Source organism: Cryptomeria japonica, chromosome 3 (assembly GCF_030272615.1).
Source record: "Cryptomeria japonica chromosome 3, Sugi_1.0, whole genome shotgun sequence".
NCBI lineage: Eukaryota > Viridiplantae > Streptophyta > Pinopsida > Cupressales > Cupressaceae > Cryptomeria > Cryptomeria japonica.
The window spans coordinates 482,601,529-482,614,907 of record NC_081407.1 but is presented as its reverse complement, the minus strand read 5'-3'; the positions used below and the strand labels follow the sequence as shown (position 1 = coordinate 482,614,907).

The 13,379-nt window shown below is 39.3% G+C and overlaps 1 protein-coding gene across 11 annotated transcripts in view; it reads left to right on the top strand.

The window, feature by feature from the left end:
- The window catches only part of LOC131045206 (sterol 3-beta-glucosyltransferase UGT80A2), a 177,426-nt gene that overhangs the window by 88,711 nt on the left and 75,336 nt on the right, over positions 1–13,379 (top strand). For all 11 annotated transcript variants that reach the window (XM_057978810.2, XM_057978785.2, XM_057978799.2 and 8 more), the window contains one exon: positions 223–462. In XM_057978810.2, coding sequence (XP_057834793.2) covers positions 223–462 — 240 coding nt within the window. The remainder of the gene's footprint in view (positions 1–222; positions 463–13,379) is intronic.

Genomic DNA, 13,379 nt, shown 5'->3' with positions numbered 1-13,379 from the left:
TTTTGCATGTGTTGTCTATGCAAAGTTGAGATGTCAAGGATACTTGTTCTTCTGCTTGTGTTTTGAATAATATGGGTAGTGCTTTTGCTGTTACCTTATGAACTGTCCTCATTTTGTTATGCACTGTCTTGAATGAGTTCTGAATTTGTATTTACTCAGACTAGATTTTTGGCTTTTGCTTTAGTTTCCCAACGAGCTGATTTACTACTTATTTTCCAACAGCTGAAAATGATGAAGAAATTTGCAATGGTCAAGGGAGATGGTACGGTAGAATTTGATGTTCATAGCAGTGCTAGATTTGCATCGGACCTATTTCCTAGCATTGAGACTCCATGTGATCTAGAAGAGGATGAAGATGAGGATGAGGAGAAACCAAATGTTCCACCACTTCAAATAGCAATGTTGATTGTAGGAACAAGAGGCGATGTCCAGCCATTTATAGCCATCGGTAAACATTTGCAGGTATCATTAATTCCATACCTTAACTGTTGATATTTGTTATTGTTCTAATGAAACTAAAGGTCTGTTTTGTTTCAAGAACATATTTTGGGTTTTCATTTGAATGCCTGATTGCCAATAATATAGCTAGACTGAAATATATTTTATCCTTAGTATAGAAATTTAAAGATGCTTTAGAGCATTAATACTTTTAATACAGAATGGAGTCAGCTGGATCAAAAAGCCATGAATTCTCAACTTTTGGTTTTTTCTCAAAATTTCCAAGATTTTTTGATGTAGGTTAATGAATTGGTCATATTAGCAGGCAGAATATGGGTAAGCAATTTCAAGTGTTTAGGTGATTATTTTTATTATATCATCCATAACAAAATTCAATTTCTTCCTTGATGAATCTGATCACTGAGATTTCAAATGATGTAAAGTTTGTCTTGTAAAATCAAATGTGTTGTCATTGAGTAGTCTCTGTAGGTTCAAGGATAAGATATGAGTAAGAAATTAAGAAATCCAAAGTGTAAGGGGCGCTTATGTACATCGACAGTTACGAGATTAGGGCTGCAGGATGAGTAATTTAAGCCTGTTGGGACAGCCTAGAGCCAGATTTAACTATCTTTCTGATGCTATGGACCTGAAACATGTGTACTCAACTGCTTGGATGACTATTTGTTCCATGATGCCAAAATGGTATTTCTGAGGTTCCCTTGTTTTAGTTAAGGCATGTCTGCATCTATGTTTGTAGCACATCCAACCCGGCTATTTGATTAGGCAATTAATGTTGATACAATTCTTAAAGCAAGCAATCTAAAACTTAAAATGAAGTTTTCCTTTTGTCGATGCCATATCATGATTTTGTATTTTCAGTTAATCTTTGATGATTAACATTTTTTAACTTTTTCTGAATGATCTTGATCAATAAGAGTATAGCTAATCAGTAATCTCCTTATTTCCCATTTACCTATGATTTCTTCTTCAGTCTTGTTTCTCTTTTTGGCATGGCCACTCACACAAGTTCAACTTCTCCCACAGCACATTCGAGATATTAATTTATATGATGTGACAATTGAAAGATCCCCAACTGAGTCTGATCCAAATTTCTGATTTTTTTTTTGTTTTTCTGACTTTTCTTTGACCAGCGAATAAGAGATTTGTTGTTTTGATTGTTTTTGGTGTTTTCTGATCTTTTTGTGTTTTTGCTGATATGCTTGTTGTTTTGCAAGAATTAATGAATGCCAAACTAAAGGAAATGCTGATAAGAAAGCTAATAAACATACAATGCAAATAGAGGAAAATAGGCATGCTTTTATTTAAACCAATGGCTAGTGTACATACCCTAAAATGCATACAAAGGTCTGATATAATTCTGGGACAGCAATTTACAACTTTCTCTGCACAACCACAGCTTCACAACTCTGCTCCACAGTCTGATTTGAGTCTCCAGCTAATGTAGAATGTAGATCAGCTCCACACCAAGCTAGAAACCCAATGTGTCACCTAGGGTTTGATGCCCTAGACCTCCAAATGGTACGGCAGGCTGAAAACATGTGTAAATGAAGTTGCCATGACCTTGGATGGGCCCGATCTGCTGATGGCTGTGTCTGATCTGCTCAAGTAAAGGTCTGATCACTGGTGATCTCTCCAGCCAGCCAAATAAAAACCTGATCCCTACAATATAAAGGCTGATAACTTTCTCCAAATTGAAGATTTATGCTCCTTAGAAGCTCCCACACCCTTGTAGGCCTCCAAACTGTGAAGGGTTTTCATCCTCCCCAGTAGATCTGAGAAATACTTTTCCAAGCTGCTGCTGCTCTCAAAAATCAGTCATCAAGAATAATGAAAAATGGCTGCCAATTCACTTTTTAACCTCTCTTCTTTTCCCTCCAAGAGGGTTGAACCTTTTTGGGGTTTCCATTTGCTATTTGAAAACACTTCATAATGTTTTATTAAAATACGTGTCCTTCCTCTATGCTGGTCATACCTTTTCCCTAGGCTCCCTAATATTATTTTAACTTGTTTTAAAAACAACTTATGTTATGTATCCTAGCCAACGTGGCCCAAGGTGGTCCCCTTTATTATATTATTAAAAATACTTTATTAAGAAAGCACTTTATTTAATTAAGTGGAATTATTAAAGTTATTACTTTAGTAATCCAAATTTATTCCCGAGTTCACCACTTGAACTCCCAAACTGAAAATTGATTGTCACCAGTCCAAGGATGATGACTGGATGTGGCAGTGCAACTTGCAGTTTCCTAAAGGGATGCTCCTAAAAAATAGCAACTGCAACCAAAACCTCTAGAATGATCCTTGGGGTCCCCTATTGCATCCCATTCAAATTCTAGTCAACCTCTAAAAAATAGGACACCCTCCTAAGATTTAGGAGACTGCCTCATACTGTCCAGAATGGCTTGTAAAGCCCCCGCACAGCTCCACAAGCCTCAATATGGGTCCCCCTTCAACTCCACTGGACTACTGGAACTCGATGATAGGCCAATCCCTAGTCAACTGCGTGTCACCTAGGAAGGGGACATTACAGTCCTCCCTTCCAGGGATTGCTTTCCTTCAAAGCAACTGTAGAGCTGGATGTTGTAGTATCAATTCTCCTTCCCACGTGGCATCCTCCAAAGGAAAGTCTCTTCATCGTACCAAGTACTCTCATATTACTCTAGTCTGCAACCTCCTCTCCCTCATATCTAAAATCTTTGCAGGTATCAAAACCAATGAGCCCTCATCGAATGGAGGTTACTCAAGTGAAGAAACAACATGCCGCCCCAAAGCCTTCTTCAATCAATATACATGAAAGACATTATGTATCTTACTCTCAGAAAGCAACTCAAGCGCATACGCTACCTCTCCAATTCTCCTCAATACTTTGTATGGGCCATAAAACTGAGGCTTGAGTTTTTCTGCCCCTCCTCTTGAGTGTACTCTGCTTGTAGGGTTGTAGGTGCAAAAAGACCATGTCTCCAACCCCAAATGTCTTCTCAACTTGATGCCAATCGGCATACAACTTCTGCTGATTCTAGGCATGCTGAAAATTATCCTTAAACGCCTTTAGGATATCCTAAGTATCTTGTAACCAATCCTGAGCTCTAGGTGCTCTACTATCACCCAACACCATGTCCACGAAAGATAAGGCATCATAACCATACAATGCTCATAACTGGAAGGGAGTCATACAAATAGACATGTGGTGCATAGTATTGTAACAATACTCGCCCAAATATAATCAATACACCCATACTCTCTGTTGACCCAAAACATAGCTACGCAAATATCCCTCAACCCACTTGTGGGCTATCTCTGTCTGACCATCCGTCTGAGGGTGGTAACTGGTGCTAGGGGTCAACTTTGTACCTACAAGTCGGAATAGCTCTTGCCAAAATATACTCATGAATCTGCTATCTTGATCACTAACAATGGTCCTGGGAAGTCCATGAAGTCAGGACACCTCACGGAACAATACCTCTGCCACTTGTGAAGCTGTGTAGTTGGCTGTAATAGCAAAGAAGTGCGCAAAATTTGTCAATCTATCCACAACCACATAAATGCAGTTCTTCCCTTGAACTCTCGGAAGACTGGTGATAAAATCCATCGATATGCCCTCCCACTTCTGCTCTGGAATAGGCAATGGTTGTAGAAGACCAGCTGGGAAAGTATGCTCTGACTTGTTTTGTTGACAAGTCACACATTCACGAACATAGCGCGAGACATCATCCTTGAGACCCTTCCATGAGAATCTCTTATGTACTTGCCTATATGTCTTGAAGTACCCAGAATGTCCTTCTAGTGGTGTGTCATGGATGGCGGGTAGAATTTTATCCTTCAATTTTGATCCAAGAACTAAATAAATTCTGTTTTTATAATATATCACATCATCAATCACAATGATTCTGTCATCCTGAATCTACCCATCCGTAATCTCGCATGCAAACTGATTTTTGGAATACTCAACTAAAAGTTGAGACTTCCAATTAGCTGAAATTTGACTCAAGGAGCATAGTGCAACAATTGAAGCCCTCCTGTAAAGTGCATCAGCAACAATGTTCTTCCTTTTGACATAATGTCAAAGTCATACACCTGTATTTTGCTGACCCATTTCTGTTGGCATTCACTAAGTTCTTTTTGCTCCAAGAAATACTTCAAGCTATTATGGTCGGTCCTCACCATAAATTTGCCACCTACTAAGTATTGTCAAAACTTTGCCAAAGCATGCATGATGGCAAGCATCTCCTTGTCATAGGTGGAATATAACCTCTCATTATCTCTCTGCTTCCTGCTTTCATAGGCAATGGGATGGTGATTTTGCATAAGGACCGCTCCTATGCCCTCTCCTGATGCATCACACTGTAAAACAAAGGGCTACGAGAAATCTGGAAGAGCTAAAACTGGAGAAGTGCTCATGACCTGCTTGAGCCTATCAAATACAACCTGTGCCTCATCTGTCCATCTGAATGCACCCTTCCATGTGAGTTATGTCAAAGGAGTTGCAAGCTGTGAATACCCCTTCACAAACTTCTTGTAATATCCACATAATCCTAGGAATCCTTGCAAGTTTGAAATGTTCCTAGGTGGAGGCCAATCAAGTATCGCCTGTATCTTTTGTTGATGTACCTTGATCCCATCAATACCAATCACATGCCCCAGGTACAAGATCTCTGTAAGCTCAAATTCACATTTGGACATCTTGGCATATAAAGACCATGTCTCCATAATGCCAAGTACCTCATGTGCTCCCCCCAAGTCTTGTTGTAAATCAATATATCATTGAAGAACACCAGCACAAACTTATACAACTGCTTATTGAAAATGTGATTCATACAAGATTGAAAGGTAGCAGGCGCGTTAGTAAGGCCAAACGATATCATTAAGAACTCATAGTGCTCGTAATGACATCTGGATGCTGTCTTATGTATGTCCTCATCACAAACACGCATTTTATGGTACCCTGATCGGAGATCAATCTTTGAGACCCAGTCTCTGACAAATGGTAAGGGCATTACATTGCTTGAAGCTCCTGAATCATACAAATAGTTATGTAGGAGTTTCCCAAAAATTCTTATTGAAAGTAAGAATGGTGCTGGCTCATCTTTCCCTAGACAAAGAACTGAGGACTTAACTTTTTGTTCTCGTTGACTTGTCTCACTTGTGTCAACATTGCTGTTTCCTTTTGAACTCCCTTCTTCAACATGGTTTTCTTGCTTTGATGTTTTTTCTTTATTTGAATTCCTTTTGGAGGTAGGCTCTTTCCTTGGAATAGTCTCATTCGAAGTAGGCTTTTCTTCTATTTTCAGGGTCTTCGAGGTCCTTTTATTGTCTCTTTTGAGAAAAGTCTTTTCTTCTAACATATCTTCTTTATTTGGCAAGAAGGATGAAATTTGGACCATGCATTCGTCGCTATCTGGTTGTTGCTCTTCATTTACTTCTTCTTGAATTACATTTATGTTGGCTTGAGGGGCGTTAGTTGTTCCTCTTGAAGTATTGGAAGTATTTTGACTGTTTGGCCTTGCTGCTGTGGCATCATTCAAGTTGTTGATCAATGTTTCCCTAATTTCAGGTACCTTCATCAACTCAAATAGTGACAAGCTAACTTTGACCTTCTTGAACTCCTCGAGCACATATAAGCTGAGTTTCTTCAATTCATCCTTGGGAGGAGAAGAGATGTTCCTCTGTCTGTATTCTGAGGCATCTTGCGGATAGCTTGGAATATTGCTAGCATTCGGATCTGGCGGGGTAGAGAAATTGTTCGGAGGAATTGACATTGTCAATGATTCTTGATTTCTATGATTCCTCTGATATACTTTTGTTCCTTGATTGCTCGATGATTGTTGTAATGTATGCACTTCTTTTATGCCTTCAACTAAGACGCTGTTGTTGAGAGGTGGAAAGACATATTCTGATTCTTCAACAGGTCCGTTTGCAGAAGCGGGCGGAAATGGAGAACCTAGTGGCACCATTGGAGCTTTAAGATATTGATCATCTGAGCATGCTATAGGCTTATAGCTTTCAACAACTAAGGCTTGATCATATCGCTTTGTAGGAACTATTTCATAACCTGTTGTTGGAGGATTTTCAGTTACTTGTGTGTTGCGCATTTCTTGTTGAAAAATGTCAGCAGCTATCTTGAATTTAGGGCATTGGAGTTCTGAATGCTGATTTGTATTATGTAATCTGCACCAGCTAGACAATGCTGCTTTTGCTAGGAATACTTTGTCAGCTAGACGATTCTCTTGATTTTGCGAACTAGGTGGATTATCTAGCGGTGAAACTGTATTTCCATTGTTAGGAGCTATATTCCATGTTCTTCTTTGATATCCCTGATTGTTGCTTCAAAATCCTTGATTGTTACCTCCCTGATAATTTTGATTGTTTACTTGATAATTTTGATTACTTCTTTGCATTCTTTGCAATTGATTATTTTGATATCTCAAATATGTTACTTCAGTTGACAACTTCTTGACTTGTTCAATCAGTTCCTTCATTTCATCCTTTTCTTCTTGTGTTCTTGTGGATGTTGATGCACTTTGTAAGTAGACTGGATGCGCTGGTGGAGCTTGAGAAAGTGCAGCTCATGGGTGAAGTACCAATTGGTTGGATGGTTGCATGCTAGGGTATGCTGCTTGCGGAATTCCGTTGAGGACTAGAGTTTGATGCATCAAGGCCTGACTTATAGCTTGCATTTGATTAGGTGCCGCAGTAGGTCCCATATGAAGCAATGGTTCAGTGATGTTTTGCCCCATGTTCTTGCTCACTTCGATAGCTTTTGTATATGCTGCATTCAAATCGTTTGGTGTGGGGAAGGCTCTTACGAACATAGAAGTCAAATGATCCAAGGCCCCATAATAAATTTCTCTTGCATCCGCGATGAGATACGGAGTTCGGAGCATCGTGTAAGCTCTATGGAACCGGTTATTAAAAGAGGTGATAGGCTCATGTTCTCTCCCTTTGATCTCCACAAATTGTCTATACAGCTCAACAAGAATCGTTTGAATGCCAAACTTTGCAATGAATGCGTCCTTCATCGCATCCCATGTTCTAATTGATCCTGTAGGTAGGTGGATGAACCAGAAATATGCTTCCTCTCCTAGCGAATATGGAAAGAGTCTACAAGCTACATCTCCATATTCAATTTGCCTGTTGCGTAGGAGGTCTTCGAACATCTTAATGTGATCTTCTGTTGTCCGATTGAAATCATTTGCATTGAACTTAGGACAAAAATTTTCCGGATTTTTTGGCATTTCATGATATATTGCAAATTCCAGCGGGGATGGATTGTTAACCGGCCATGTAGCTCCATTGAGCACATGAAGAGGAGGAGGAGGGGGAGGATTTCCTTGAGGAGAAGGAGGGGGAGATGCTCCTTGAGACATGTTACTTCCTACTCCTTGTGAACTTGATTAGGTGGTTGACTGAGAGCTTGCTTGTGATGTTGATTGGGAGCTTGTCGAGGTAGAATGAGAACTTGTCGAAGTAGAACTTGTTTGACTTACTGATTGTGTGAGTGCTTGAATACTTGTTTGAATTGCAACTTGAATTTGCTCCTGGAGTGACAGAGTTTGATATGAATTGGTCTGATCGGATGAACTTGTTTGATCTTGTATTCTCAACAGAGGTTCCCTTGATGCTTCCCTTTTCTTCACGCGTTTTGATCTTGAAGCAAACTGCACTTCAGTTAACTCCTCTCCTAGGGTTGATCTCAATATTCTTTGGTGCTTCTCGAGTGAGAAAGATCTTATGCACTCCAATGTGAAGTGATTGTCGCTTCAAATTCACTGTGGATTTTGTTGATTGAAAAGGGCTCTTGTGGCAACTCTTTGGATTCTTTCTGCCTTTGCTTCTTCTCGGTCTAACAAGATTCGAATTCTGTGGTACTCTTCTTTGCTTCTCCTAACTCTCCAAGCTAGGTCGTTCAATCCTAAGAGGATGTCTTCTTGCACGTTGCCTAATTCCAAGTCTGGTTGTACTACTTCGTCCAACTCTCTATGTGGTAATACCATTGAAAATGATGACTCCTACAATTTAGCTTGTTCTTGAATGACTTATCTGGGAGCAACTCGGTCTTGCAATCTCTGGGCGACCAAATCTCTCTCAATTTGAGCATCGATTCTATCTGCTATCTCTTCTTCTTCGTCCAACACAAACGTGACTCCAATGTATTGTGGTGCACTTGTTTTCAGTTCCCAAGCAAGATTGTTCCAACTGGCTATGATATCTCTTTCGTCTCCTCTGAATTCTCCTTCTCTAGCAGGTTCTCCTCTTCTAGCAGGAGCAAGTAGTACCATTGTGATTCATATTCAACATATCAACCCTCGATCTGATTTCAACTTCTCCTTTGTTGATTGGTATCCAGTTGATTCTTGGAATTTCTTGTTCTAGGAATGATGATGACTGGAGGCAAACTTCCCAGCTGGTCTTCTTTATCTATTACTGCTCTCACTTGTTGGAATTTAGTGTGACTTCTCTGGTTTCTCCAAGCAAGAGTGTTCAACTGTGATATGATATCTTGTTGTTCACCTAAAATGAGACATTTTTCAGGCAATACCATTCTGCATCATGATTTACTAGAAATCTTTTCACTTTAGCGAAGTGGGCCCTCCTTCTAGTGCAAATTCTGTTGATGTGTTTTTTAGGCACATGCGAACACAAAATAAAATACCATAAGTATCTTATCCTCTCTTGAACAAAATCTCTTGGATAAGGATCACCCAAAGAGACTCCAAGGTTCATGAATGTAGGATCACTACGTGTGGATAAGCTTTGTTGGTCGTTGTGATTGTTGTTTCATCTAGGGGGCATTTATTGTTCGAAAAGATTTCATTCATGAAGTGGTTTGCAAATGAAATGCAATGAAGTTCCTTCCTAACACTATTGAATGATTATAAAAAAAATGACAAAACATAGAGGTTTAGAGAAGTTCTAAACTATCCTAAGAATGGATGGATGAAGAATGACACAAGTGAAACTCAACTAGTTGTAGCATCGCCATACACAAACAATTCCACTAGAACTAGTGCAATCTTCTAAGGATGTTTGGAGATTTTCAAATCACTACTAATCATAGACACCATTAGTTGAATGCATATCAATGATTGAGCAATTATCGAACTTAAATAATTTCAAAGGTTTCAGTTGACCACACAAGGCTCGCTTACAATCAGCAAGAAAGTTAGTGGTATGGATAACGAGCTTCACAATATAGCAAGTGCAACATTCCATACAAAAACACCATAACCTCAATGTTTTATTGATCCAATAGCCAAACAACAACAATTCTTCAAGTCTTTCTCTTGTCACTATTCTAACACCTTAACCTATTTCTCTCTTATTCTCTTAATCTTATTCTATTGCTATTAACCATTGCAAATGAAATGAGTGGAGCTTATATAAGACTCCCAAATACAATGAAGGGCCGAGATTGAATGAAGATCAAGGGCCAAGATTTTGCCACCTAAACCCTAATTAGGGTTTGATACAAATGAAAACCCTATCAAGATAATCATCATCGTGAATCAACCAATGAGAAGATAACATGTGCTGACACGGAAATTGAGGAAGCATCCTCCAATAGGAAAATAGAACGCCAAGCAGGATCATAACAAACTATCTTCTAGAATCTGGTTCCCTTTCTCACGTTCCTTTTTGGCATATTCAATGAATCTAGACATCATACTTTCAACTTCAGGAATTGGAATCTCAGGTAGATTCTTCATTCGTTCTTCTAGGTGGATTACTCCATCAAAGGCTGCAAGAAGTGTCATCTCCCATCCATGCTCAAGTTCTTTTGTCTTATCAATAAGGAACATGGTATTATCTCCCTGAAAGATGACTTTTATCTTGTCCTTCAATTCTTGAATGTCCACATCTGTTTCAATTTCTGCCCTTTTGTCAAGAATGACACACATCACTTCAATTATCTTATCATGAATAGGATGGACGGTATCTTCAACTTGACTACATCTGTTACTAACATCTTCAAAAAGGAGTTTCTTCATTTGAAGCAAAGTCGACCACTGTAACAGATTATGAGTTGATTCTTTTCTAATTACCCCTTCTTGGGCTAGTATCTGTCTAGGTGCCTTCCTTATTGCTTGCAATAACGGGATGGTGACATCTTTAGTATGAGTGAAGGCATCAATTGTCACCATGAGGTTATGAACTATCTCAAGGACACGAATGGCTCTACCAAGTATATTCATCATATTTCTCACAAACTCATTAGCCATTGTGAAAGATTTATTGGCCCATGCATCTAGAAGTTGTGCTGAGTTTGCTATCTTCTCCAAAAGATTTACCGATTCATGATGAAGCATTAGTGGAGGCGTGTTTGTTGGGTCATGTTGCCTTAGTGGTTCCTTGAATTGATGGAAATAGCTCCTCCATGCATTTATCTCCTTTTCTAACCTTTTGTTCTTCTCTATTTCAGCCTTTAGCTTCTCATTGATTGCCTTCACTGAATCGGTTGCTTCCTGCATGGCTTGTTCGGAAGTAAGTGGACCTAAGTCAAATGTCTCCAAATCATATTCATTTGCCATAATCTCATCCTCATATTTATCTACTACCGGAGTGGCAATCTGTATCTTCCTGGAGCCTGTATCATCTCTTATTACTTTAGACATCTTTGAAGCTTTCTTCTTTTCAATGACTTCTTGAGGTCCATTTAGAAGACTCCCCAAATCAAATACTTGTTCTTCTTCTTCCGCTATTACCTCCTTGGCAAGTCTTTCTTTGAGCCAGTCGGGGATAGAAGATCTTCCTTCCTTTACTTGCACTTCTTCGGGCAATGGCTCATTTCTGGGAGGGGAAGTTACTTCATTATTATCTCCTTGTTCCTCATCATCACAAATCTGGATATGAAGGGCTGGATTTGATAATTCTTGTGGCATCTTTCCTTTATCTTGTCTATCATTCCTATCATTTTGTATTGTAGACCTCATTGATTCATCTACCTCATGGACCATGTTCTCATCTATCCTTTGATCCTTGCCTTGATTTATTTCTCTCTCATGCCTAGAGGAAGCACTAGGAGGCTGATCAAAATTTGTCTTTTGCATTTTCTTGGATGTCTCTTTCTTTCCTTGTTCATTCTTCCTCTTCAATCCTTTAGAATGATAAGTGCTCTCATGTACACTTGCCCTTTCTTCTTCTTTTGTCCTTGTCTCCAAATTGAATGTCATTGTTACATCTTGCTCCTTCAATTTTTGATGCTGAATATCTGCCCATCTGCGTGTGCAAGTTAAGACTTGATTCATCAATTCCCTCAAATTGGTGACTTCCTTTTCATCCCAATTAATCTTTATTCCTTTTTCTTCCATCTCATAGGTAGATTGGATATATCTACCACTATCTTGTGCTTGGTCGGCCACTCTATAGACTTTGCATTTCCTGATAAGATCAAGAGGCAGCCGGGAGTGCATCTTCTTCTTTACCTCGAAGTCATCTTGTGCGTTCATCCAAAAGTCGTCTACTTGAAACACATGCTTATGCTTTCTTCCAGCCATTTCTTCTACATTACCATAGAGATCAAAGTTATCTCTAGAAGCAAATGGTGTAAACGAATAAAGAGATAACTCTTGCTCGACACTTTCAGCTACTTGAAGGGAAGGATAGACTTCTATTGAATTTCCAAGTGAAATGGAATTAGTGATGACACCTCCATGTTGTACCTTAATGACTTGGTACATGATAGCAATTGCCTTGCCACTTCAAGTAGTACTACCCTATGTGTTGGATAACGCGACAACATATAAGGAGGAGAAGGACATCCTTGGATCCTTATGTATGTGAATTTGGGAAATTGAATGAACCATGCACCATATTGTTTGACAAGTGCTTGTGCCTTTGGAGACAATCTTTGATGGATTCCACCTTGTAGGATCCTAGTGATGTGCATTGTGAAAGTATCATTGACTGTTCTATAGTGCTGCTTAGGTGGGTGATGCAATCTTTCATAGGATTCACAAACCCTTATCTCTCCGGGTCTCCTTCCAACTCTGCCTCTATGTGGTAGTCCCACATATTCATAATTCCTTGCTAGAGAATATATGACATATGAGCTCATGTGGAATGACTTGGTGGGAACTAACCTTCTCAATTGTACATCTAGGCTATTACTAATGATTCTTGCCCAATTGATCATTCCTTTCCCTTGGATGATTATTTGTATGAAGAAGAACATCCATTTGTCAAAACAAAAAGCTTGAGGAGCACCTATAACTCGGCTAATCATGGTGATTAAATCCCTGAATTCCTCTTGGAAGTCAATTCGGTGTGGCCCATTAGGTATCTTATTCAGGCGAGGTCTACTCTTTTCCAACCAATCCCTATTGATGACTACTAGGCATGCATCAGGATCATCTTCATAAATTGACTTGGCTCCTTCCTTTGCTTCTATAGATCATGTCCCTTTGTTCTGGTAGGTGGAAAGCTTCACTTATAGCTGTTTTTGATAGGTAAGCAAGAACGGTTCCATCCTCGGCCACAATTATCCTTGAGTATGAATCATAGTGTTTGGCGCACTCAATCATTAGTTCATGACATCTAACTGCAGGAGGGAAGCCGACTGCCTTGATGATGCCGCTTTCTACTATCTTCTTGGCTATAGGTGATGGTTTGCCAATGTATGGTGCCTCACGAAACTTCTTCACATTGAAGTTCCCAAGGTTTGTACCTCCAATTTTGCTCCACTAGGATGTGATTTTAGTATCCAAGTCATCACTCCTTTGATCCTCTTTGATGAGAGCCTGTCGGGAGGTAGATCCGCTTGCCTTGGGCACTGCCATCATTCACCTATTAAAGATGTTCAAGTTAGGGTTTTATGAAAATTGTTAACTTCAAACTGGTAAAATTTAAGAATGATAATAGAATGTTGATTCAAACCAGTCCTATACTTTAATGAATCTAATCAAATGTACAATAAGACCGATCTA